At 38.3% G+C, this 26,761-nt stretch overlaps 1 protein-coding gene across 3 annotated transcripts in view; it reads right to left on the bottom strand.

Annotated features, from left to right (window-relative positions):
• ANO5 (anoctamin 5) overlaps positions 1–16,673 on the bottom strand; it is a 96,925-nt gene extending 80,252 nt beyond the window's left edge. For 2 of the 3 annotated variants that reach the window (XM_059138402.1, XM_059138410.1), the window contains exons 1-2: positions 16,359–16,673; positions 6,615–6,661 (exon numbers count right to left, since the gene is read on the bottom strand). In XM_059138402.1, the coding sequence (XP_058994385.1) occupies positions 6,615–6,661; positions 16,359–16,530 (219 nt within the window). In that variant the 5' untranslated portion in view covers positions 16,531–16,673. Of the gene's footprint in view, positions 1–6,614; positions 6,662–15,763; positions 16,316–16,358 lie in introns of those variants that run through there. The other variant, XM_059138419.1, reaches the window with a different exon arrangement.
• Positions 16,674–26,761: the final 10,088 nt, after the last annotated feature.

Raw genomic sequence — 26,761 nt, 5'->3', positions numbered from 1 at the left:
CTCATCTGTCCAAAATCATTTGGGAGTAACTGTGTGGGGCTAGTTTCGAAGTTTCCATTCTGTTTCATTAATCTACATGCCTCTCTCTGGAAATAACACAATATCTTGATTAAACTGTAGCTAAAAAAAAAAAAAAAAAAAAAGGATTCCTCCCACTTTCTTTTTTCAAAACTGTTTTATCTCTTCTACTTCCTTTGCATTTTCATATAAATTGTAGAATAATTTTGTCTATGTCTATAAAAAGTCTTGCTGAGACTTGATAGGAATTGATTAACCCATATACCAATTTGGGCTTCCATGTGTTTACTGGTCATATATAGAAGTGCAATTGATTTCTGTATGAAATTTGCTTCTTTGTTCCAGGAGGGTTTTTTGGGGTTTTTGTTTTGTTTTGGTTTGGTTTTGGTTTTTGGAGGGGTTGGTTTTGCTTGTTTATTTTGTAGAGTTCTTAGATTTTTCTGTTTAGACCACTGTGTCATCTGGCAGAGTTTTTATTCCTTTCTTATCCATATGTGTTTTAATTTACCTTATTATAAGAATTTTCAGTACTATGTTTAATAGGAGGGATAAAGGAAGATATTCTTGTCATTTTTTTGACCATAATGGAAAGCGTTCAGTCTTTTACTGCTTAATATGATGCTATTGTTTTATTGATGGTCTTTTTCGGGTAAAAAAGTTCCTCTCTATTTCTAGTTTTCTGAGATTAGATATAGATACAGATACAGATATAGATATAGATAAATATGTGGGTGTATATAAAAAATAAGTGATTTTTCTGAAAAAAAATTAAATCATCTGATTTTTATTCTTTATCCTTTTTATATAATCAAGTACATCAATTGATTTTTGGAAAATGAATGAGCCTTCCATCAGAATAAACTTCACTTGGTTATGGTATTCTATTCTTTTCATATTCCATTTGCAAAGTATTTTACTAAAGTATTTTACTAAAGATTTTTGTGTCTGTGATCATGAAAAATATTAGTCTGTAGTTTTCTCTCTCTTTTCTTTGGTACTATTTTTGTTTGGTTTAGTACGAGGGTAATGCAAGCCTCTAAAATGAATTAGGAAGTGTTCATTCCTCTTCTACTGTCTGGAAGAGATTGGTGTTAATTATTCTTTAAACATTTGGCAGAATTCTCCAGTGAAGCCATCTGGGCCTAGAGATTTCTGTGGGGGAAGAAGTCCTTAAGTTACTCATTTTATTTCCTTAATAATTGTGGAACTATTCATATTATCAATTTAATATTGAATGGGTTAAGATAGCTTGTGATTTTAAGGAATTCATCCACCTTATTTAAGTTGTCAAATTTATATGTGTAGAATTATTCTTAGTATTCCTTTATTGTAATTTTGATATCTACAAAATCTATAGTGATATGCCTTATTTTATTCCTGATAGTATGTCTATCTCCTCTCTCCCTTGCTCTCTCTCTCCTATACTTTTTTGGTAAGTCTTGCTAAATGTCTGTCAATTTTATTATCTTTTCAAAAAAACAGCTTTTCATTTCAATTATTTTCTCTAACATTTTTCAGTTTTCAATTCCTTGATTTCTGCTCTTACCTTTGTTATTTCCATGGCTTTGTTTTCTCTGGGTTTGTTTTGCTCTTATTTATTGAGATGGAAGCTTATTATTGACTTGAGACTTCTCCTTTCTACTAACAAACATTTAGGGCTACATTTTCCCTCTCAGCATTGCTTTGTCTACACCCCTCAAATGTTAGTATATTGTATTTTCACTTTTATTCAGTTGAATGTTGTTTTGTTTTGGTTTTGTTTTTTTCTTGAGACTTTCTTTGTCCTTCAGATTGTTTAGAAGTATGTTGTTTAGTTTCCAATTGTTGGAGCTGTTCCTGTTCTCTCTCTCGCACCAATTACTAGTTTGACTTTATTGTGGTCAGAGAACTAACTCTGCATGGATTGAATTATTTTAAATTTGTTAAGGTTTTTCTATGGCTCACGATATGGTATTTCTTGGCATATATTCCATCAACACTTGAGGTGGATGTGTATTCTGCTGTTAGGTATAATAGTCAATAAATGTCAATTATATCCCATTGGATAACAATCCTCTCCTATTGTTGAGCCCACCTATACCCTTGCTGGTTTCTATTTAGTTTTTTCATCTGTTGTTAAGAAAGAGGTGAGGTCTCCAATTATAATTATAGAGTTGTGTATTACTTCCTTCCATTATATTAGTTTTTGCTTCACATATTGTGATGCTATTATTTGGTGCATACAACTTTTAGCATTGCTATGTTTTATTGTTGAATGGACCCTTTTCATCATTATATAATGTCCCCCTCTGTCCAGTAATTTTCTTTGCTCCAAAGTATACTTTATAGGATATTAATGTAACACCTCTACTTTCTTCTTATTAACATTTGCATATATCTTCAGCCATAACGTATATTTTTAATTATTATTGTCATGCTTTTTAAGCCACTTTTCAAATCTCTGTCTTACATTTCATGTAATTATTGACACACATTAGAGATTAATTCTTCCTTTTTATTTTTTGGTTTCTATTTGTTCCCTCCATTTTGTGTTTCTCTGTCTTTTCATGACTTCCTGTGGGTTACTGAAATCTTATTTTATAATTCCACTTTTATTTATTGAAAGTTTTTGTTTTTGTTTTTTTAAAGATTCTGTTTATTTATTTGACAGAGACCACAAGTAGGCAGAGAGGCAGGCAGAGAGAAAGGAGGAAGCAAGCTCCCTGCTGAGTAGAGAGCTTGATGCAGGGCTTGATCCCAGGACCCTGGGATCATGACCTGAGCTGAAGGCAGAGGCTTTAGCCCACTGAGCCACCCAGGTGTCCCTCGAAACAGTTTTTGAGTGTATCTCTTCATATAGTTTTAAAAATGGTTGCTTTTTATATTAAATTATACATACATTACTTATCACAGTCTACAGTATACATGCTTTCTCTCTCAAGTAAGACATAAAATCCTCACCTTTCTTTATATCCCAGACTTTGTTATAATTATCTTCTATATTTCTCTGCATACACTGAGAACCACATCAGATGTTCTTAAAACTTTTACTTCAACTGTCAAACATAAGTTTGATAAGAGGATAAAATCTTATTTTTATTCTTCCTGTTGTTGTTTCTTTCCTCCTCCCTCATGTTACAAAATTCTTTCTATTTTCTGTTGGAGAACTTCCTTTGATCAATCTATTAAGGTAGATGTGCTGGTAAAAATTTGTAAAAAGTTTCCTCAGTCTTCCTTCACTTCCTTCTCTTGAGAATGTCTTGCTCATTTCTAAGGATATTTTCACTGGCTGTAGAATTCTGGATTGGTTTTTTTTTCTTTTTCTTCTTTTTCTTTTCTTTTCCTTCCTTTCTTTCTTTCTTTGTATTTGAAAAAACATGTGTACCAGTTCCTTCAGCCTCATAGTTTCTGATGAGAAATCTACAGCAATTATAATTATCGTTCCCTTGTAGTTAAGACGTTGTTTCTCTCTCACTGCCTTCAAATGTTCTTTTTCTTGTATCTAGTTTTGTGAATTGGTGTGAATTTCTTTGGACTTACTTATTTCTGTGGTTCCCTCAGATTCTTGAATTTGTACTTTTAGCTCTTTTGACAAATAAAAATTTCTATTCTATCTCCAGATTCAATGATTTCTTTTATCATTTCCACTTTGCTGTTGAGGTTTTTTTTTTGTTTTGTTTTGTTTTTATTTCAGTTAATCTATTTTTCAGTTTTAAGCTTTCCATTATGTTCTTCATTATGTTCTTCATTTTTTTTTTTTTTTTTTTTGCTGAGAATTCTATTTTCTTATTTGTTCAAAGAATGTTCACAAATACTCACTGAAGCATTATCATGTAGCTCTACAATCCTTATCTAAATAATTATAACATCCAGGTCACCTCAGCGTTGTTATCTGTCTTTTCTCATTCAAGCTGCTATCCTTCTGGGTCTTGTATTACATGTGACTTTCCTCTAGAAATCTGGACTTTAGAACTTTTGAGTATTATATTATGAGTAGATTTTATTGAAACCTTTTTTTTTTTTTAATATTTTATCTATTTATTTGAGAGACACAATGGGAGGAGAGAGCATGAGGGGGAGAGGTCAGAGGGAGAAGCAGACCCCCGTCAAGTGAGCAGGAAGCCCGATGTGGGACTAGATCCTGGGACTCTAGGATCATGACCTGAACCCAGGCTCCCTAAACCTTATGTTTTATTAAGTCTCCTCTGATACTACTCTGGTGGTATATGATTACTAGCTGATGCAAGTAGAAGTCCAGGTTCCCCACTTAGCCTCTGTGGACATGAAATGGTGGTAAAGGTGGTAGAAGTGTTTCTCATTAATGGTGACTGGTGTTGGGGGTTCAAACTTACCATTAGACCTTCACTGATCCCAATCTGGCTAAAAAGGGCAAGGGTGCCTCCTCCTGTTCCCCACATGGCCTTCACTGTCAGGGAGAGATAATGAGGTAGCTTTTCTCCCACATGATGAAACTACTGGCTCTCCATTGGGCTACCTCTAATACCAACCTGGCAGAAAAGGATTGGGCACTTTATTTCTACTGATGAGAGAGGAAGTCTAGCTGCTTACATGGTCTCCACCGACTTCATGCAGGGGATTATGAGAGATGGACATGTTAACATCCAGTGGGAATGAAAGTCCTGGCTCCTCATTCAGAGTTCTTTGACACAAACTCTAGGAGGATTTGGGGCATCCTGTTATCACCAGACAGGGGTTAAAGCCTAGTCTTCTCACTAAAACCTAGCAAACTAACTTCAGTTAGTTGTCCCTTGGGTCCTGCAGTCACTAGACAGTTTTCTTCTTCTAACTTTCAGAGTTTTCTTGTTTTATATATAATGCCCAGGTTTTTAAAAGTATTTAGCAGAAGGAACAGGAAAATTTTTTTCTATTCCATCTTTCTGGAAGTAAAAGCTACTTTTGAACTGATTAATTTGATAATATACCCATTTAATAATTCCAAACTTTATTACGCATTCTTTAATTATGCTTCAGAGAGATGTTATTTTTATTCCAAAGTACTTTATATGAAAAAAGTTAAATCAAATGTGAAGCCTTAAAAATCTAAGTAAAATTGTTTCAAATGAAGACCCATCCAAGGTTGAAAGCAAGGAAGCAATATCCGTTGCTTTTTAAATATGCAAAGAGATAAGGAACAGAACAAATATGACTTGATGAAATTGTTTTTCTATTATAGAAGTTTAAGTCTAGAGTGTGTGTATGCAAATGAAAGATACACACAGAAGCAAGAAATGAACTCTAATTGAAGTTAACTTCAGCAATGCATATAGAGATCTGTGAAGAGTATATTACTATTATGTCAATATGAACAACATGAAAATGACAATCTATTTATTACCATTTAAATTGGATCAGTAAATCTCATATGATAACTGTTTCTTCAGTCCACTCCAGAGACATACAATATTTTCATGTTATTTTTCACATAGTGACCTTGATTCACTTACTTATTTAATAAATATGTTCCCTGGGTCATATTACATCACTTTAAGTTGTGGAGACTCTGCTTTATGACAGTGGTTTTCAAACTTCAGTAACAATAAAGATCACTTGGGGTGTTATTTTAAATCATGACTCTGTAACATTATCCCCCAGTAATATGATCAGCAGTCTAAGATTGGACCCAGGAGTCTACATTTTAAAGAAAATTTTAATATAATTGTTATCCAGGTGGTCTACAAACTACACTATAAAAGTCACTGAACTAAATGATTTTCATAGTCCCCTTGGTTGCCATGTTCTTTATCTCCCAGCATTTTGGTCACAGGTTTTAAAGGAATCCCAGAACTTCTGTAAATCTTAAGTCAATCAGCTTATTCAGTCCATCTATCCGGTGGGTTTTGTTTTCCAGAGTGCAAATTTCAGTCATTCTTTAAAAACTATCTATTTTTAAGGAACTTTTTTCCTATCTGGCTCAACACCCCAACCCAATTCAAAGAAGTCTATATCTGTGAGTGCTTTTGTGTCAGCTAGAGCCTATCAGAAAGATTATTTTATCCGAAATATCTTTAGAATGCCTATACTCTGTATAGAAGAAATGTGAATTTTTAGTGTATTATTGTGAGTTTATATAAATAAAATAAAACCTTTAGTTAAGGTTTTTTTTTACTTTTACAACTTGTATTTAATTTTATTATTATTTTATTTAATATATGTACTTAATTTGAGTTGAGTCATTCAAATGTAGCATGGTCATCAATAAGCACTCTTTACATACCAATAAGGGTAACATAAAAAGCTGTCACATATCCCACCCACATTATACTCTAACAAATATTCTTCTTAAGCCAAATATTCTTCTCTTACACAGCAAAACTCAGAATATCTGAGTTGGTTTCACTGGGAGCCTCAAAACTAATCCAAACTTATATTTGCTCCCTTATCACATCTAGAAAGATTGAATATTAAATCTGCATGAAATATGGAATTTTCTCTCCTTACCAAAATCATGAATAGATCAAAGGACAAAATAATAAGAATGTGGTATGAGTAAATAATAAATTACAAAGACCCAAGTATTCAGATGAAGTACATTTCTAACCTTGTCTTGATTTTCTGTTCTGACTTATAAGAAGCGAATATATATACATTTAACTTACCTCATTCATTCCGAAAACATATTCTGCTTCTAAATTGGATAGTCTTTCTAAATTAAATAAGAAAGGAAAAAAAAATGTTAGAATGACCAACTTATCAGAATAGGTCAAAAGTCTGCATGAGGAGAAAAAAGGAATTCCAAAATTAAACAAAAAACTTGAAAGAAAAAATACCAGAAGGAAGCATCCAAAACCTTCCTGGAGCGAAGTTGTTCAAAATAGCTGTCAGTAGAAGTCAGCACCAAAAACTGTCTATAACCCAGAGGAAAAGTAAACACTGATGTGTTAAGTATAATCTTACCTACTAAGAAATAAAATTAACTCCAATAAATGCAGTTATTAATCTGTAGCCACAAAACTGCAAAGAGGAAAGCATCCAATAGGGATGTTCATCATTACCTCTTAGTTTTCACTGTGTGAGATTTAATATTCTGTCAGCGTGTTTTCCTGGAGTTGAACGAAACTGTGTGCAAGGAAAGCACTGAAGGACACCACCAGTTCTAAACAGGTCAAATGACTTTCCTCATACACATGAGTATCTTTGTGATAGTTATGTGTTAAGTCATTTGGGCTGAAATACATCCTCGAATAAGTTTCTGATGCTAAAAAAAAAATTAAACATAGAAGATTTTCATTCTCTAGTGATTCTACATTGGAGAAACAATGAGAAATACTTTTCAAGTCAAAACCTTCCTATATAAAAACATTTTTTGGAGAAAATCACAATGGGAATGGAATAAGGGGCCATCTACAGTAACTCTAACCTTAGGAAGTGTTCATATATATTCTAAAAATATAGAAAATACAAATCTACCACTTGTATACGTCTTTCTATTTCTTTGTTCTCTTTCTTTTTTTTTGATGTCCTTTCCCCATTTTTTATTGTGTAAAATATAGATAACAAACCTTACTATCCAATCATTTTTAAGTGTACTATTCAAAGGTATTAAATATGTTCATAATATTGAGCAACCATCACCACCATCTATCTCCAGAACTCTTACATTTTGTAAAGCCGAAACACAATACCCATTAACAATGACTCCTCATTCTCCTCTCCTCCAGTCCCTGGCAACCACCATTCTATTTTCTGTCTCTACAGTCTTGACTACTCTATGTACCTCATAAAAGTGGAATCATACAGAATTTGTCATTATGTGAGTGGTTTATTTCACCTAGCTTAATGTCCTCAAGGTTCATCAATGTTGTAGCATATATCCTTCTTTTTTGAGGCTACATAATATTCTACTGTATGTGTATACTAGATTTTATCTATCCACTCATCTGTTAATGAACACTTGGACTGTTTCCATATCTTAGCTATTATGAATAATGCTGCTATCAACATGGCTGTAAAAATATCCCTTTGAGATCCTCCTTTCAATTATTTTGAGCATATACTGAAAAGTGGAATTGCTGGATGGTATGGCAATTCAATTTTTAATTTTCTGAGGAACTGCCATATTGTTTTCGATAGCAACCATTACACATTCTCACCAACAGTTCATAAGATTCTAATGACTCCACATTCTCATCAAATCCTATTTTTGTTTGTTTGTTTTTTAGATAGTGGCCATTTTAATGGGTTTGAGGTGGTAGCTCACGTTAGTTTTGACTTGCACTTCCCTAATGACTTTGCTATTGAGCATCTTTTCTTTGACTTTGCTATTGAGCATCTTACTGGCCAATTTTATATTTTTATGTATGTGTATCCAAATCCTTTGCCTGTTTTTTAACCATATTTTTTTTTATTGTTGAGTTACAGGAGCTCCTTATATATTCTGAATTAGATATATGATTTGGAAACATTTTCTCCCATTCTGTGGTTTGCTTTTTTAGACTGTTTTATACTATCTTTTGATGCGCAATTTTTTTTCATATTCATGAGGTCATTTTGTCTCTTTTTCTTTTCTTGCATGTGCATTTGGTGTCACATACAAGAAGCCACTGCCAAATCCAACATTACGAACCTTGCTCTCTTTTATTCTAAGAGGTTAATAGTTTTAGGTCTTACATTTAGGTTTGATCCATTTTGAGTTAACTTTTGTATATGGTGGTGGTAAGGGTCCAATTTCATTCTTTTGTTATGTGGGTATCCAAATTTCCAGCACCATCTGATGAAAAAACTGCCCTTTTCCCAGAAGTCACTTGACCATATATGTGGGAGTTTATTTCTGGGCTTTCTATTCCATTCCATTGGTCTATGTCTGTTTCCATGCCAGTTCCACACTGTTTTTATTACTGTAGCTCTATGGTAAGTTTATAAATCAAGAAGTGTGAATCTTCCAGGTTTATTCTTTTGGTTTTTCTTTTTTTAAAAGATTTTATTTATTTATTTGACAGACAGAGATCACAGGTAGGCAGAGAGACAGGCAGAGAGGGGGAAGCAGTCTCCCTGCTAAGCAGAGATGTGGGGCTCGATCCCAGGACCCTGGGATCATGACTGGAGCCAAAGGCAGAGGCCTTAACCCACTGAGCCACCCAGGGACCCCTTATTCTTCTGTTTTAAGATTGATTGTCTATTTAGTATACATTGAGAGTTCATATGAATATTAGGGATGTATCTTTCTATTTCTGCAAAAAAATCATTGGAATTTAAGAGGGACTGCATTGAATCTATACATCACTCTGGTTAGTACTGACATCTCATTAAGTCTTTCAATCTATGAACATGAGGTTGTCTGCATTTTTAGAAAATTTTTTCAGCAGTGTTTTGTAGTTTTATTTATATAAGTCTTTCAGTCTCTGGTTAATTCTTAAATATCTTGTTCTTTTTTTTTTAAGTTTTCATTTTAATTTCAGCTAGTTAACATATAGTGTTATATTAGTTTCAGGTATACAATATAAAATTTCAACAGTTCCATACATCTTCCAGTGTTCATCACAAGTGCACTCCTGGATTAAAGACCTAAATGTCAGACCTGAAACCCAAAAATCCTGGAAGGCAGTAACTTTTTTGACATTAGCTGTAGCAACCTTTTTGTAGATATGTCTCTTATTCTATAAGTAGAATTGTTTTCCCAATTTCCTTTTCAGATTGTTCTTTGTTAGTGTACAAAAATGCAACTTTTTTGTGTAGTGACTTTGTATTCTACTTTTATGAATGCATTTATAGGCTCTAAGAGATTTGGGGGTTACTTTTTTAGGATTTTCTATATATAAGATCATATCATCTGTGAATAGAGAGAATTTTAATTGTTCTTTTCCAATGTAGATGCCTTTTATTTCTTTTTCTTGCCCAAGTAGTTCCAGAACTTCCAGTACTATTTTTAATAGAACAGGTAAAAGAGGAAATCCTTAGTAAATAACAACAGACATAACTCACATAAACAAAAGCTCTTTGAGGTTCCTAATAATTGTTTAAATTATGAAGAGAGATCTGAGATCAAAAAGTTTGAGATGTGCTATCTTAAGTATAAACTCAAAGAAATAGAGGCATTATGGGAATGTACAAGAATATCCATAAAAGTATTGCTGGGAATAACTAGGAAACTAAAATCATCTCAAATATCCAGAAATAGTGAAGTGGAAAATACAAGTGATATTATAGCCAATAATATATATAATAATACTAGGTATTGTATCTAGTAACAAAATTGAATGAATTTCAATTATATGCAAAAAGATTGATAAATCTCCAAAAAATATTATTTAGCAAAAAAAAAAAAGGGGGGGGCAGAAACTTTAATATTTCACTTACATAAAGTTAATTATACAAAACCCAAGTATGTTACTTAAGGATGAATACTTAAAGGCAGATATTGTTTAGAGACAATTCTCTGTGGGTCTCTCACGTTTCTATGTATCTTGCAAGTGAGACACTGACTGCCCTCTGTTCTGGATTATCTTTTCAAGGATCTTGGTTGAGTGAATACCTTGGAAGATACAGCATCTCCTTCTGTAGCAAAGGGCAGGTTTGCTTGCATCTGGGACTACTGCAGTAGGGTCTTCCTCCAGAGCAAACAGAAGGCAAAATTATTGACTAGTACAAAAGACTCAAGTTCCTTAACTTGAGACTACTCTCCTGTATTACAACTCACCACATATGCAAGTATTTTCTGGGTCTCTTTGAGTTAATTTTTGGCAACTTAGGCCCAAGAAATGGGAAGAAAATCCTGCTACTTGGGCTACTGTGAATGCTGTGGGTAATAAACTGTCCTTTGTCTCTGATCCATGTGTCTTGTATCTTCTACCAGTATCCATGAAACTGTAGTGGGATATTCTGTTAATTTCCAGCTACAGTAAAATCTCAGACCTTTAACAGTTCTCAATATTGGATCATTAACATAACAATGATAATAATATGATAATGGCTAACATGTGTCGATTCTCCATTGTTAAGAAGTTTCAGTTCTGCAGAGGAAGCCGACCAAAACTTGAGATAAATGCTATAAACAGAGCTGGGCAGGGGAGTAGTTTAGATATGAGAAATTCAAAAAAATCTCTCTGAGGCAGGAACATATACACTGAGATTTGAAAGTTGAGCACATATCGCTTCTCATCCTTATGGCTAAGATCAAGTGTGAAAGTTGAGCACATTCAAGCCGTATGAGAACACATAAAGTCTGGAAGGCAGGAATGGTTTTGACATGTTCAAAGAAGTGAAGGTCAGGCTGGAGATGAGGAGGTGAGGTAGAGGGGCAGGACAGAACAGAGAGGCACAGAGTTGGGGACAGTTTGTGGAAGACTCTGTATATCTGGATTTTTTTTTTTCTAAGTAAAATAGCCACAAAAGAGTTTTTTTGTTGTTGTTTTTAAGTAGACTCCAAGCTCAGGGTAGAGCTCAATGCAGGGGCTTCAACTCATGACCCTGAGATCAAGACCTGGGCTGAGATCAAGAGTCTGATGCTGAACCAACGGAACCACCAGGTTTCCCCACAAAAAAGCTTTTAAGTCGTATTTATTTTTACACTGTATGGAACGCACAGGTCCCTCAGTGAAGAATGGGTTAAAAAGAAGGCACAGGGATGGAGCAAAGAGACAAATTAGGAGTTGCTGCAGTAAACCCACAAACCAAGAAGAAGGTGTGGCTGTCTGTGCTGCCGTGGGGGCAAGTGTGTGTGAAAACACATCAATGACTCACAGATACTTATGTAAACATTTGAAATAAACTGCGGTCAAATTTCAGATGTACAAGTTGAGGACTCTCCTAGGCTTGAGCAATTTGAGAAGATTCTATTTAATAAAATGGGTAAGATTGTTAACGGTGGGCAAATACAGGAGAGGCTGCCCCTGGCTGCCCAGAAGTATCCTTTCTCCACCTTCCTCTTCACTAATAAAATGCTAATTATGGTGAAGCAATGTGCTCTAGCAAAACCAAAAACAAAACAAAACACACATATCCCAGCCTTCCTTGCAACTTATATGCATAAATTGAAAGCCTCCAAGTATCATATACATGGGATTAATGTCTACCTCATCCCGTCGGTGCAAGCATTAAATGAGAAAATGCATGTGAAGTGTTTCATGCAGCTATGAGGGTGCAGAAGTCAATGAATCTAAGTTATTTTTGTTGATATTGTTACTATTATTAGGATATATTCTGTTACTGGTTTTCAAATCTTAAATTGGTTGAGATAAATTTGAAACTGTCAGAATAAAGATGAAAGAATTTCCTTGGTATTCAGATCTTTTTTTGTTGCAGGGTCTGCTATTAAAAAGTCAATAGCAAAAGCAATAGCAAAGCACAAAAACTAAACTGTGGCTATAGCTATATCATTTAACTTTTCCAAGTGCAGGCTTTCTCATTTAAAAGACTAAAAGTATAAATAAAAATTATTTAAAAGATATAAAACATGGTCCAGCACCATCACCAAAATGTTTTACCCATGAGTACTATCTAGATGTAGAGGTCAAAATTACCCAATATGGTGACCACCCTTCACTGGATTTTTGAATGAGAAAAAAACCAATCAAGCAAACTTTTATAATAAGTACACAAAAAATAAAATTCCAAAGCATGTGCTTTGTCTTTCAATGTAGCATACTTGAATTCTGACTTAGGAGAGGCTTTTATTTTCTTGAGAACAAAGAGAGTCATTATGCACAAGAATTGTTCAGAATACAGAGGGAAGAAGTGCAAGCCTTAAACTAGGATTATAGAGTATTTTAGAATTCTGTTTTTTAGAAGAGAGAGTGGAAAAACTGTAAGCACTAACCCTTCCTTCTCCTTAGCATTTTTGCTGCATTTAACATAAAACAACTAATTGAAACACATTTTCAAGTTGCTATCTGAGCTGGATGCAGAGTGTTTATTAAGAATGTGGAAACGGGAGAACACAGCTCCTCCAGGTTATTTCCTACCCCTACTAATTCTCTTACCCATTTCCCTTTCAACTTGCTTTTTTCCTTAGAACTAACAACTCACTTCTTCCTTAACTAACTACTGCTCATTTTACACACTGTATACTTCCTGACATTCTCCTTTCAGTGCTGGCCTGAAAGGTCATCTTCTGTCCCCTGTGTTTGTCTCCCCCCTCCCCCACCAATGGTGCTCTCTCTGGGTACCCAGCCCAATTACATCACCCTTTGAGAGAGGGCAAGCCTCCAGAGCCAGGTGGGACACACTTTGTAAACTCCCCCCTTTTTTGAAAAGCAGAAAGATTAGGAAAAAACAGATATATTTCCTCACACACTGCTCTCTCTCACACATAGTGCACACTAGCTCTGTCTCTCTGACACACACATGCACAATCAGATGCACGCAGATGCCAGAGATGCAAACTGTCACACTCACTCACAAAGTATGAAGTTGTCATAATTACACATAATCACCAAAACTTTGTCAAAACAAACATATCTGAGGCAGGATGTGAAGCCAACAATTCTTAAGTCAGCCTCTTGTCATTCCTCCGGCATCCTCTAAAATCAGTAGAAATAATTACACTCTTCCTATGGGCTTGAAACCAGAGATATAAAAGGTTTAACATCAAATGCTATGGAGAATCAAAAAATATGAGCAAAAGTAAAGCCAACCCAAAGACTGGGCTTTGAGTTTTCTCTGAAAGCACATTGCTAAGAATACACACTCCAACAAACCCTGAGCCCAAAAATAGCCCTTGTATTTACCAAATAATCTTCTCAGTTTACACCTCTTCCAGCAGCATAAAACAAAATGCATACACTCAAATATTCACAGTCCTTAAGGAGGGGTGGCTTGGCTAAATACAATGCTTAAAGCAGTTGTAAAGATTCAAGCAACTTTACATTCAACTTTACTTGTGTCTTTTCTAATGTTAAACCCTTAAAACTGCCTTTTGCCATGTTGAATGTGTCATAAATTAACTAAAGAATGAATATTTCAAATCACAACTTCCTTACAATGTCAAGCAGTCAATAGTTCAATTTCAGCAACACTGACATTTTACCAGCAGTATTTGTTTAGGAACTATTTAAACATTGTTACACTTGGGGTGCCTGGGTGGCAAGGTTGTTTAAGTGACCAACTTTTGGTTTCCAGTCAGGTCATAATCTCAGGGTCCTGAGATTGAGCCCTGAATCAGGCTGAATGCTCAGTGCAGAGTTTGAGGTTTTCTCTCCCTCTCCTCTGCCCCTCTCACTCGTTCTCTCTCTCTCACAAAAGTAAATAAATAAATCATTAAAAAGTACACATACACACATATACACATATATATTTACTCATTGCCTTTACAATTCAGTTTAAGAATTATTAGATAGTGGGAAAACAGCTAACTGGATAAGATTGATTGCTTATGTATTCAATTTTGAAGAAAATAAACAAAGAGAATGTAACAAATCCTAGAAACACCCCATTAACTATTATGTCTAAAAGGTAAAATGTTAGCATTCTGTCTCTAGGAAAAAACGTGTATTCATGCAAAAACTTGTCCACGAATCTCAGAGCAGCATTATCTGTGCTGATGGGAAAAAAAGGTACAACCCAATTTTCCACCAACTGATGACTAGATAAAATGGTATGTCTATAATGATGGAGTAGTACATCGCAATAAAAAGGAAGGAGGCAAATTACAACACGGATGAACTTCAGAAACATTATGGTAAGAGACAGAAAACAGTTACAAAAGACCACCCATTCTAAGAGTCTGTTTTTTAGGAAGTGTCCGGAATAGGTACATCTGGACAGTAAATAGATTAATAACTGCCTAGAACTAAGTGTAGGAAATAGGGGGATGAGGAGTGACAGCTAAGGTTTCCATTGGCTAAGGTTTCTATTTGAGGAGACCATTGCAAAACCGTAAATACACTAAAAAGCACCGACTGTACACTTTAAATAGATGACTTACGGTATCTAAATTACATCTCAATAAAACGTAAGAAAAGAGAGGGCTCAATAATGCATTGTATTTCTTGGTGACTCTGGAGACTCAATAAGGCCTACTAGAATGTTTTATCACTTAAAAAAAAAACTGTTTCCATGTTCAGTTCTAATACCAAACAAGACATGAAAACAGAGTGTCTCCGAGGCAAGTGTCATTGAGAGTCCTGGAGATAGCCCCCAAAACATACGTGCATTCTTAGGCATATGTGTGTACTGAAAAAGAGCCACAGAACCTAGATCTGTGCAACGGCCTTAGCAAACAATGAACATATATTTCTCAACGGAACTGAAGATTCAGTGAAAGCCAGTAAAACAGCAGCGTTTCCAGGTGCACAAGAATCTCAAGCCCATGGACCGCAGGGTCTGCCCCTCGCGTAATTACCGAGGATCTCCCAGCTTGATCAGTAATTGGCAAGTGAAGAGAGGCAGAAGAACTCAAGGGCTAGCTCCGTACACCGGAGACCGCTGTCATACATCCAAAGCCTCGGCCCCGCGTGGGAGTCTGAGGCCCGAGCGCCGCAGCTCCCGCAGCGAACGCGCTCGCCTCGCCGCCCGCATTATTCCACTGCCCGGCGGCGCACACTGGAGCAGCACCGCGGTCTCGGAACCGCCGGGGTCACAGGACGCAGGTCCCGGGCTGGCGCGAGCGGCAGGGGAAATCACGGTGGGCTGACACCTAGCCACCCGCCGGGGTTAGGGACTGTGCGTCTTGCAGCCGCTGTCTCGCGCAGGGCACGCCGCCCCGAGAACGTCCCCGGGATCCAGGCCGCAGGGCCTCCAACGTCCCCCGGGGTCCCCGCGCGCCCAGCCCGCCCCCCCCCGCCCCCGCGCCACTGAGTCCGCCGGCTCCTACCTTCCTCCTGCACCATCTCCAGGACGTCTGGATCGCCCATCTTTGCCAGCTCGTTAATGACACTGACCGAGTGGCGGCAGATGGACCACTGCGACTGGAGATGAGGTCTGGGGTAGAGGCTGAATCGAACCGTGGCCCGCTGGCTTTGCTGCCCCGACACCCAGTTGCCCAAGTTTTCGGCAGTCTTCACTTTGAGGACCTCCCTCGGCTCGGTCCCCACCAGCGTCGGGTTCTTCAGCCAGTTGGGCTTTTTCTCCAGCTGGTACTTACTACGGAACGGCTTCGCGCCCTTGGCCCTGCGCTTCACCTCCCTCTCCCGGTAGCGCTCCTGGGTGCCCTCCCAGTACCGCTCCCGGAGCTTCCGGGGCCCCGGGACGCCCAGGCTCCACAACTCCTCCCGTGGGCTGCTGATACTCACGGCCACCCGGGACTGCCCCTCGGCTTCCACCGAGTCACTTTCGCCCCGCCCCTCTCCGCAGCTCTCTCCCTCCCGCCCCGCCGTCGCCCCTCCCCCGGGGGCCGCCCTCTCCCCGCCCCTCGCCTCGGAGGGCTCCCACCCCGCCCGCCCTTCTCTGCTCCCGCCGCCCAAGCCCACCGGCCTCGGCTCCTTCGCTTCCTCCGGGTCCGTCGTCTCCGGGACCTCCCGGGGCTCCGCCGCCTCCCAGCTCTCTTGGCCGCTCAGCCCCATCAACAGGTCGCGCTGGTCCCCTTCTACCCGGTTGGCCCACACCCAAGACTGCTGTCCCTCCTCGGCTGCCTCCTCCCATCTCTCCGAACCCTCCTCCTCCTCCGGTCTCCGCCGACGGGCCGGGTCCTCCTCGTCCATCTGCCCAGCCCTCTGCCTTCCGCGGGTGGCCCTCGGAGGGAACCCCCCCTCCCAGTTGAGGAGTTATTTTTTGTCGGGGGAGGAAAAGCCCCCTTCCCTTAAGGGGGCTCCTGCCTTAAGCACGGCGCGTGGGCGGGTCTCCGTAGCCTGCAGCCCCTCCCTCCCCGCCTCTGCCACCTGTCGCGCGACTCTTCAATTTTCTCCCTTGGGCCTCTTTCCTGGGCCTAAACCAATCTCTCTAATATAGTTGAGGACGAGTGCAGACGTGTTTTATTATTGTTGTTGTTTTACCTGAGTTCGAATTCAGCCAATACCCTTACAAGTTGGACGGCATTGGGCGCGCTTCTAGAAGCCTCATTTCGGTGAAAATAAGAACAGCAGCACTCACCTCCTAGAGTGCTGTGAGGAGTATAGAGCGGTAGTGCAATGTGCTAACACTGAGCTGCTCTCAGAACTCAGCCACAGGACATGGAGCCCTGCTCCACCTCCACCTCACTGCCTTGAGCGGAGGAAATGGTCCCCCTCTTCACAGCCTCCTCTGAACTGGTTCTGTGTGGCTGAGACCCTATCAACTGCCAGCTCCCCATACTTGGAGGTAAGAATCACGGTTTAAGGAGGGGAACTGGAGGAGTGCCAGGGAACTGAGGGGGCGGCAGTGGTCTGAGCGGAAAGCCTTGACGATGTTGAAAAGGGAGTGACGGAGTTTGGGGCAGGGATGGGGTGATTTAAGAATAAGGAGGAGGAAGGGCGCCTGGGTGGCTCAGTAGGTTAAGCCTCTTATTCCGTGGTGGTCCTGGGATTAAGCCACGTGGGCTCCCTGCTCAGTGTGGAGGCTGCTTCTTTTTCACACGCTCCCTCTGTGCTCTGTCTCTCTAATAATAAATAAAATCTTACACCACACACACACACACACACACACACACACACAACACCTCTAAAAAAAGAATAAGGAGGAAAGTCAAAGATGACCAGGGAAAATCTGGCCTTTCTTCATTTTCAAGCTATTCTTTTTTTTTTTTTTTTTCTATTGACATTTTGGAACTGAGAATTACCATTTACAGGTGAGGAAACAGGCCTAGAAAGAAATGTTTTAGTGTAGGTCTTGGTTAACTGTGGAACTGAAAATCTTTTTTCTTTCTTTTTTTCTTTTCTTTTCTTTCTTTTTTTTTTTTTTGTCTCCTTTTCTTCTCTCTTCTTTCATTTTCTTTTTCTTTCTTCTTTCCTTCCTCTAATCCTTTCTTTCCTTTTCTATACCATGCTGTGAGTTCCCTATTTAAACTTTTAGGAATGACATCCGTTCTGGTCAAGTGAATTGAGACTAGAGGCAATTCCTTACTGGATGCATTTTGGAATTGTGTTTGAAATACGAATGTACATAGGTTAAGCAATAATCTTAAATGTGACCATAATAAATCACTAGTTATGATATGAGTGTTTAGTTTTTGCCCCTTGATTATTGATCACTCTTTGATTCCAATAAGATGTGGAACAACGTGATATATTTCTTGTTCTTCCTGTATACCAGTCCTCTGCTGGGTTCTGTGGATATGTGATTAAGCAGATGACAATAGTCTTTGTTTTACATAGATTAACTAAAAACAAGTGCAATAAAGTTATTTTTATAATTTTATAAAATTGTTTTATATTTCTTGATTGTCTACTATATTTGAAGTGACACCTATGAGAAGACATTTCATATTGATGATTTTGCCCAAAAGTAATTGGACTTTTTGATGGTGTATTTGCTGATGTTTTATCAGTTTCTTGTAAACTTTGTTAAAAATTGGAAGGCTCCTTTTGTTCCTTTGATAAAGGTCTTTATCTTACCCACAATTCTTTTAGCTCTTGGAAATTTTCTCTGTACCTTTAACTCTGCAATACTTTATGTTGCTTATCCATTTGTAATTTTAGGATCTGTCCATTTCCTCCATTGCTACATCCTACATCTTGTAACAGAATCATCAACCACACATTCCCAGAATTTTGTTCTGAATAATGAATACATGTTCTTTTAATGTAATTGAACACACAGATAAGTATGGGATTGGGGTAAAAAATTGTCTTTAAGGAAAAAAAAAGTGTCCTTTTTAGCCCTCTAGATGAATTCTGCGTTTGTTTCAAGATTATTTGGTTTTTGTTTCAGTGTTACTACAATCATCAGGTAGTGCTATTTAAAAAAAAAAAATTGCCTTTTGTTGATGAGGATTAAGGAATGTACTTATTGTGATGATTAAAATGAAAACTTAGAAGTGCCTGGCTTGTTCAGTCAGTAGAGCAGGTGACTCAGGATCTCAGGATCTCAGGATCATGAGTTCAAGCCCTACACTAGATGTGGAGGTCACTAAAAATAAAAAATAAAAATAAATAAATAACTTGAAAAAATATTTGCTTTTGTTTCTTAAACTAAGGGTGGTATGTAAAAGTATTTAAATAATAATAGAAGCACAGCTGTAAAGATATATATATATATATATATATATATATATATATATATGGCGATACTTTAAAAATTAAACTGTTCACTGACAGATCAAAAGAATTATTTGCCAACTGACTAGTGAAAGTATGAATTTGCTATTGGAAAGACACTTCAGGTGTGTCAGTATATAATATGTGAAAGCCTGAGGTATATGGAAGTGAAATGTATACACTTGAGCAACACTTACATATGAGTAATTTTTTATTCTAGCAACTTGATTGAAGAGCTGGATTTAACTCTGAAGAGGACAAGTTCATGAGCTAGACTTTGGAGACCAGAAAAGGCCTTGGGAAGTTATCTGATGAATTCTCCATTCTCCTGGTATTTAAAGAAAAAATGTGGCACCTCCAGTCCATGTCTAGATCAGTCTTTCTCGATTTCTCTACATATCATACTTTACTTCCTAGACTAAGTTTTCTTCTTTTGGGCTATTAGGCATTTATTATTTTTTAACTCCTAAAAATTTCATTTATTCTATGTTTCGTTGACCCTCGAACAATACAGGGGTTAGGAGAATCAACCCTCCTGCAGTCAGAAATCTGCATATAACTTTTGATTCCCCCAAAACTTAATCATCAATAGCCTACGGATGATCAGAAACCTTAACAAGGACATAAACAATTAACACATATTTTTTATGTTATATGTATTACATACTGTGTTCTTAAAGTAAGAAAATGTTAAAATCATAAGGAAGAGAAAGTGGATTTACTGTTTTTATCAAAAATGACCATGTATAAGTGGATCAAACCTATGGGGCTCAAGGATCAACTATTTTTTTTTAAATTATGTATTGTTAGTCAGCATACGGTACATCATTAGTTTCTGATATAGTGTTCCATGATTCATTGTTTGTGTATAACACCCAGTGCTCCATGCAATACGTGTGCTCCTTAATACCCGTCCGTGGGCTAAGCTATCCCCTAGGCCCCTCCCTTCTAAAACCCTCAGTTTGATTCCCAGAGTACATAGTCTGTCATGGTTCATCTCCCCCTCTGATTCCCGCCCCCCTTCATTTTCCCCTTCCTTTTGCTAATGTCAACTATGTTTTTAATATCACTACAATCCTCATAAAAGAGCATGCTCTAAAGTATGGAGTTTTGACTCAGGAATCAAAAGACCTACATCCTATCCTTGTCTCTGTTCCTTAATAAGCAGAACAGCACAATGACCTTGAACTGATGACTTTGCTTCTATGAGCCACAGGTCCCCTCCGCATCTGTCAATATTAAAGCTCTTACCTGTTCTGCCCATCTCCCAAAGTTGTTGTGAAGTCAAACAAATGACATGCCTGAAAGGCATTTAGAAAACAAACCTGAGAAAGTTTTATTGACTGACACAAATAAAGTTACAGATTTGCCAGTCAGTAGGGGCACTAGTCCTGAATGTTGCTTTCCCCCACAAAATGCTGCTTGAACCATCTCCCCAGAATTTCCAGGCACTTTCTGATTCCATAAAGATTCCTCACTCACTACTCCCTGATTTCAGAGGGTCTGCGTCTCTGTAGTTGCAAAACTTATTTCTTCAAATCTTGGCTTTTTTTTTTTTCTTTAAGGTCCAGGACTTTTATAATGAGCCCTAGTCCTATGTATTAGCACCTTTATCACAGTCTATCATCTTGAATTCTTCCCTCCTAAAAAAATCTCACTTCACGAGCTGACTTCTAGAACCATTGTAGTTATCAAAATAATTTAATACTTAGCCCTCATGCACATGCTTGTAAATGCCTAGAATGCCATGTCAGCTCTGCCTTGTTACTAGGAAAATGGTATTGGTTCCCAGACTAAAGAGACCATGGGGAAGGGTCTCAGCAGAATATAAGGAACAAAGGTGTCTTATCCTCTCCCATGCTGGCTTGGGACAGCAACTGAGTTAGAAAGGACACTGCAATGCTTGCAATCCGCCAATGGCTGTCTATTACACATAAGGGAAAATGTGAATGCCTTTCTTGTCAGTAGGATTGCAAAGCTCTATTTCCATGATCTCGGCCTGGCTACATCTCTGTTATGATTTCCCACTTCTCCCATCACACTCCTATCACACTCTAGCCAAGACAGCCATGTCTTATTGCTGTTCCTTAAAACAATGAGCACTTATTCATTACTTCCCCAAGAAATTTGCACTTGCTCTTCTCCCATAAAGATCTTCACTCAGATGCTTGATCTTTTACTCTTACAACATTCAGTTTCTATGCAGATGTCACTTCCTTGGAAAGAACTTTGCCAAGCATCCTAAGGCAACAACCTCACACAACTATATTCTTACCCTTTGTTATTTTTCTTCATAGCAGGTCTCTCCTCCTAACTCTGTATTTATTTGCTCATGCAGATTTAGTTGTGTATAAGCTCTGTGGAGGCTGAGGTTTTGTGGTTGTTTCTGTGGCACTTAGAATGCTGCCTGACTCAGAAAGGCCCTCAATAAATATTTCTTGAATGAACGATATGGCCAAGGTTTATCATCAAATGTCCTATTCTTTTAGTTTAGCCAGCAGCTGACTCCACCAATGCCCCATGCTTTCTAGCAGCTGGGCAAGTAATCTTATTACATGCTCGGAGTGGCTGGTGACTTTAAAAATGTCAAGTGCCATTCTTAGAAATGATTTCTAAGTCTGAGAAAACTATAAAATTTACCCAAAGAAACTACTAGAATTAGCACAAATACCCAGAGTAAATCAGGACTTCATCTCACCATCTGAGCACCAATCTCTTGGCTTCTCTTTGGACCCAGATGCTGGATCTTTGGCAAACAGTGGTAGCAAATACCAAGAAGAGGCGAGTTGACCCATCTGTGCTGTAGTGCTACTGTCTTCCTGTACTGATATGTGTCCTTTACTATAAAATAATCACATTCTTTTCCTTAAATGGCAGATGTTTTGTATTGTTATTTTTCTTTGGCATACACATAAATAGGGGATAAAAATTTAAAATAATCCATGTGGCCTACACTGGCTGCATCAAAGAAGAATTGGCATCTTGGGCATTGAGTGGATTTGCACCTATTACTATATTTCTCTTCCATCTTCCACAGATCAGCTTTTCCATCAATGAGTCTGTACTCACTAACCCTACTATTTTCCTTACCGTCACATCTTTTACTGAACCTTATTATGCTCCTGAAAGGTTTTCATGCCACCCTTAGAGGGTATCCTTCCTTGCTCTGTGTCAGTCATTATATGCAGTTCCTCCTTCCAAATCCCCCCCACCCCGTGGTTCTCAAGACCTATGCCATTCTGAGTCCCTGTAAATCTCACTCTCCCACTCCTAAAGCGCACATTAAAGCCGGACTCTTCTGGATCAGGAAGACCTGTCTCAAGTTTGACTCCTCCCTCTGCTACCTAGTGGCTGCATAACCTTGAGCTCATGAGTTTACCTCTCTAAATCTTAATTCCCGCATCTATATCATAAAAACAATTAGGAAAATTAAATAGTAATGCCAAGTCCTTGGCACATAGGAGATATTAAATAAATGTGAGTTTTCACCTTCCTTTTGTAAACACTCAATGATTTCCTTGGCTCTTTCATCTTCTCTCAGCAAAAGGTCCCTTTTATTCACATTTACTATTTTTCCCCATCAACTATCCTTCTTTAAGGCTCTCTCTCAAATATATGGGTCCACATTTATTTCCCATTGAAAATTTGTAAGTTCCAGGGGAGTCTGGGTGGGTCAGTCTTTTGAGCATCTGAATCTTGATTTTGGCTTAGGTCGTGATCTCAGAGTCATGGGATTGAGCCCCATGATGGCTCTGTGCTCTGTGTGAAGTCTGCTTGTCCCTCTCCCTCTGCTCCTTTCCCTGCTCATGCTTACACATGCTCTCTCTCTCTCTCTCTTTCTCAAATAAATAAATCAATTATTAAAAAAGAAAGAAAATTTCCAAGTTCCTTAGAAAATTTTTGTCACCTGTGTGTTCTAATATTACCTTTATGTGAACAAATCAGTCTTCCTTCAAGCTAGTTCTGCTCCCACTCTCCTACTTATTTCAGAGTTATCAGGGTTATCTCAAGCTAGTGGTACTAATTATAATAGCTACGATTACTCATATATGTACTAAATAATGTGCTTTGCATATATTACTACATTGAGTTTGCATGATGATATGAGTAGGTACTTATTATAGACACCTTTCATGTGTGCTGAACATCTTAGTTCGTCCTATCTTTTATTTTTTGTTAAGATATTATTTATTTTATCATTTATTTATTTGTAAGGGGGAAGCAGCAGTTGGAGAAAAAGGCTCCCCTCAGCGGGGAGCCCAACGTGGGGTTCCATCCCAGGACCCTGGCATCATGACCTAAGCTGAAGGCAGTCACCTAACTGACTGAGCTACCCAGGCATCCCTCACCCCCCCGTTTTTTTTTTTTAATCACTTTATTGGGGCATAATTTATAAAAATTATGATTATATTAATAGTTAAATTCAATTAAAGTGTGTAATTAGATAAGTTTTGTGATATGTGTGTCATCACAACATTTACTACATAGACTATTTCCCAAAACTATTCTGTGCATTTGTAGTCAGTCCCCTTGTCCCATCCTGTGGCCCCTGGCGGTCACTGATACTCTTTCTGTCACCAGCACTGGAGTTCTCCTTTCCATTCCCGTTTTTACTATGGCAGTTACTTATCCACATGTAAAATTGGAAAGGATCTTGCCTGAACTCCACTGAGAATCTCATGCATTCTTCCCTAGGGTTTCTCTACTACCATGAAGTGGGGTTCCTAAGTGTGTCTGTGCTGCTACTCTGACACATGTGCAAACCTTTAAGAGGAAGGAAGTTAGCTGGGGCACCTGGGTAGCTCAGCTGGTTAAGTGTCTGCCTTTGGCTTGGGTCATGATCCAGGGGTCCTGGAATCTAGCCCTGTATCAAGCATCACAGAGCTCCCTGCTCAGCGGGGAGTCTGCTTCTCCCTCTCCCTCTGCCCCTCCCCCACTCATGCATGCACTCTTTCTCTCTCTTACTCACTGTGTCTCTCAAATAAATGAATAAAATCCTTAAAAAACAAAACAAAACAAACAAATGAACAAAAACAGGGAATTTACCAGAATATGTTCAACTCTGACTAGTAGGGGTTATTGCCATTCTTTGGTGGGGCATTTCTGAAGTATATTTAATGCAGCTTTTGAAGGGTATACCAGAGGGACCATCCCCCATTTGCCCTTCAATCATCTTTTTCTTCCTTCCCTGTGTGACTCTTTCCCTTCCTCCACACTCCGCTTCCTTAGAATCTCTTCCCAAAATAATCTTTCTGAACACAAATCATCTGTCAGGCTATTAGAGAAAACCCATGTTAAGATAGAATGACTTTTGTATCCCTATTTTTTAAAAGCATTTAGGAAACTGAGGCAAAAAAAACCAAACAAACAAACAAAAAAAACAAGATTAACCACCCAGAATTGCATAGCTATTTTTTTAAATTTGATTAACATATAATGTATTATTTGCTTCAGGGGAACAGGTCTGTGAATCATCAGTCTTACACAATTCACAGCACTCACCATAGCACATAGCCTCCCCAATCTCCAAAACCCAGCCACCCATCCCTCCCCCCTCCCCCACCAGCAACCCTCAGTTTGTTTCCTGAGATTAAGAGTCTCTTATGGTTGTCTCTCTCCCCAGTCTATCTTTTTCACTTTTTTTCCCTCCCTTCCCCGCAAAGCCCCCCGCCCTGCCTCTCAGATTCCTCATATCAGAGATGCCATATGACAATTGTCTTTCTCTAACTGACATATTTTGCTTAGCATAATACCCTCCAGTTCCAGCCACATCATTGCAAATGGTAAGATTTCATTTCTGTTGATGGCTGCATAGTGTCCCATTGTATATATATACTGCATCTTCTTTATCCATTCATCTGTTGATGGACATCTAGGTTCTTTCCATAGTTTGGCTACTGTGGACATTGCTGCTATAAACATTCGGGTGCATGTGCCCCTTTGGATCACTACATTTGTATCTTTAAGGTAAATACCCAGTAGTGTGATTTCTGGGTCGTAGGGTAGCTCTATTTCCAACTTTTTGAGGAACCTCCATGTGTTTTCCAGTGTGGCTGCACCAGCTTGCATTCCCATCAACAGTGTAGGAGGGTTTCCCTTTCTCCACATCTTTGCCAACACCTGTCATTTCCTGACTGGACTGGTTAATTTTAGCCATTTCTGATTGGTGTGAGGTGTTATCTCACTGTGATTTTGATTTATAGTTCCCAGGTGCTGAGTGATGTTGAGCACTTTTTCATGTATCTGTTGGCCATGTGGATATCTTTTTTTGCAGAAATGTCTGTTCATGTCTTCTGCCCATTTCTTAAATTTTTTTTTTTTTAAGATTTTATTTATTTATCAGAGAGAGAGAGGGGGAGAGAGAGAGCACAGGCAGACAGAATGGCAGGCAGAGGCAAAGGGAGAAGCAGGCTCCCTGCTGAGCAAGGAGCCCGACGTGGGACTCGATCCCAGGACGCTGGGATCATGACCTGAGCTGAAGGCAGCTGCTTAACCAACTGAGCCACCCAGGCGTCCCGTCTTCTGCCCATTTCTTGATTGGATTTTTTATTCTTTGGGTATTGAGTTTAATAAGTTCTTTTAGATTTTGGATATTAGCCCTTTATCTGATATGTCATGCAAATATCTTCTCCCATTCTGTCAGTTGTCTTTCAGTTTTGTTGACTGTTTCCTTTTCTGTGCAAAAACGTTTTATCTTGATGAATTCCCAATAGTTCATTTTTGCACTTGCTTCCCTTGCCTTTGGCGATGTTTCTAGGAAGAAGTTGCTGTGGCTGAAGTTGGTGAGGTTGCTGCTTATGTTCTTCTCAAGAATTTTGATGGATTCTTGTCTCACATTGAGGTCTTTCATCATTTTGAGTCTATTTTTGCGTGTGGTGAAAGGAAATGGTCCAGTTTCATTCTTCTGCATGTGGCTGTCCAATTTTCCCAAGCTTGAAGTCTGAAATTTTGATGCTGCCAACTTTGGCTTTCTTTTTCAACATTAGTCTGGCTTTTCAGGGCCTTTTCTGGTTCCATATAAATTTTAGGATTATTTATTCCATTTCTTTGAAAGAAATTGATGGTATTTTTATAGGAATTGCATTAAATGTGTAGATTGTTTGGGGTAGCATAGACATTTTCATAATATTTGTTCTTCCAGTGCATGAGCATGCAACATTTTTTCATTTTTTTGTGTCTTCCTCAATTTCTTTCATAAATACTCTATAGTTTTCTGCGTATAGTTTCTTTGCCTCTTTGCTTAGGTTTATTCCTAGGTATCTTATGGTTTGCGGTGCAATTGTAAATGGGATTGACTCCTTAATCTCTCTTTCTTCTGTCTTGCTGTTGGTGTATAGAAATGCAACTGATTTCTGTGCTTTGGTTTTATATGCTAACACTTTACTAAATTCCTGTATGAGTTCTAGCAGTTTTGGAGTGGAGTCTTTTGTGTTTTCCACATAAAGTATCATATCATCTGCAAAGAGTGAGAGTTTGACTTCTTTGCTGATTTGGATGTCTTTTATTTGTTTTTGTTGTCTGATTGCTAAGGCTAGGACTTCTAGTACTATGTTGAATAGCAGTGGTGATACTAGACAGCCCTGCTATGTTCCTGATCTTAGGGGGGAAAGCTCTCAGCTTTTCCCCATTGAAAATGATATTCACAGGGCACCTGGGTGGCTTAGTGAGTTAAAGCCTCTGCTTTCAGCTCAGGTCATGGTCCC

The sequence above is a fragment of the Mustela lutreola genome, chromosome 1, assembly GCF_030435805.1.
Source record: "Mustela lutreola isolate mMusLut2 chromosome 1, mMusLut2.pri, whole genome shotgun sequence".
NCBI lineage: Eukaryota > Metazoa > Chordata > Mammalia > Carnivora > Mustelidae > Mustela > Mustela lutreola.
This window is presented reverse-complemented; position numbering and strand designations above follow the sequence as displayed.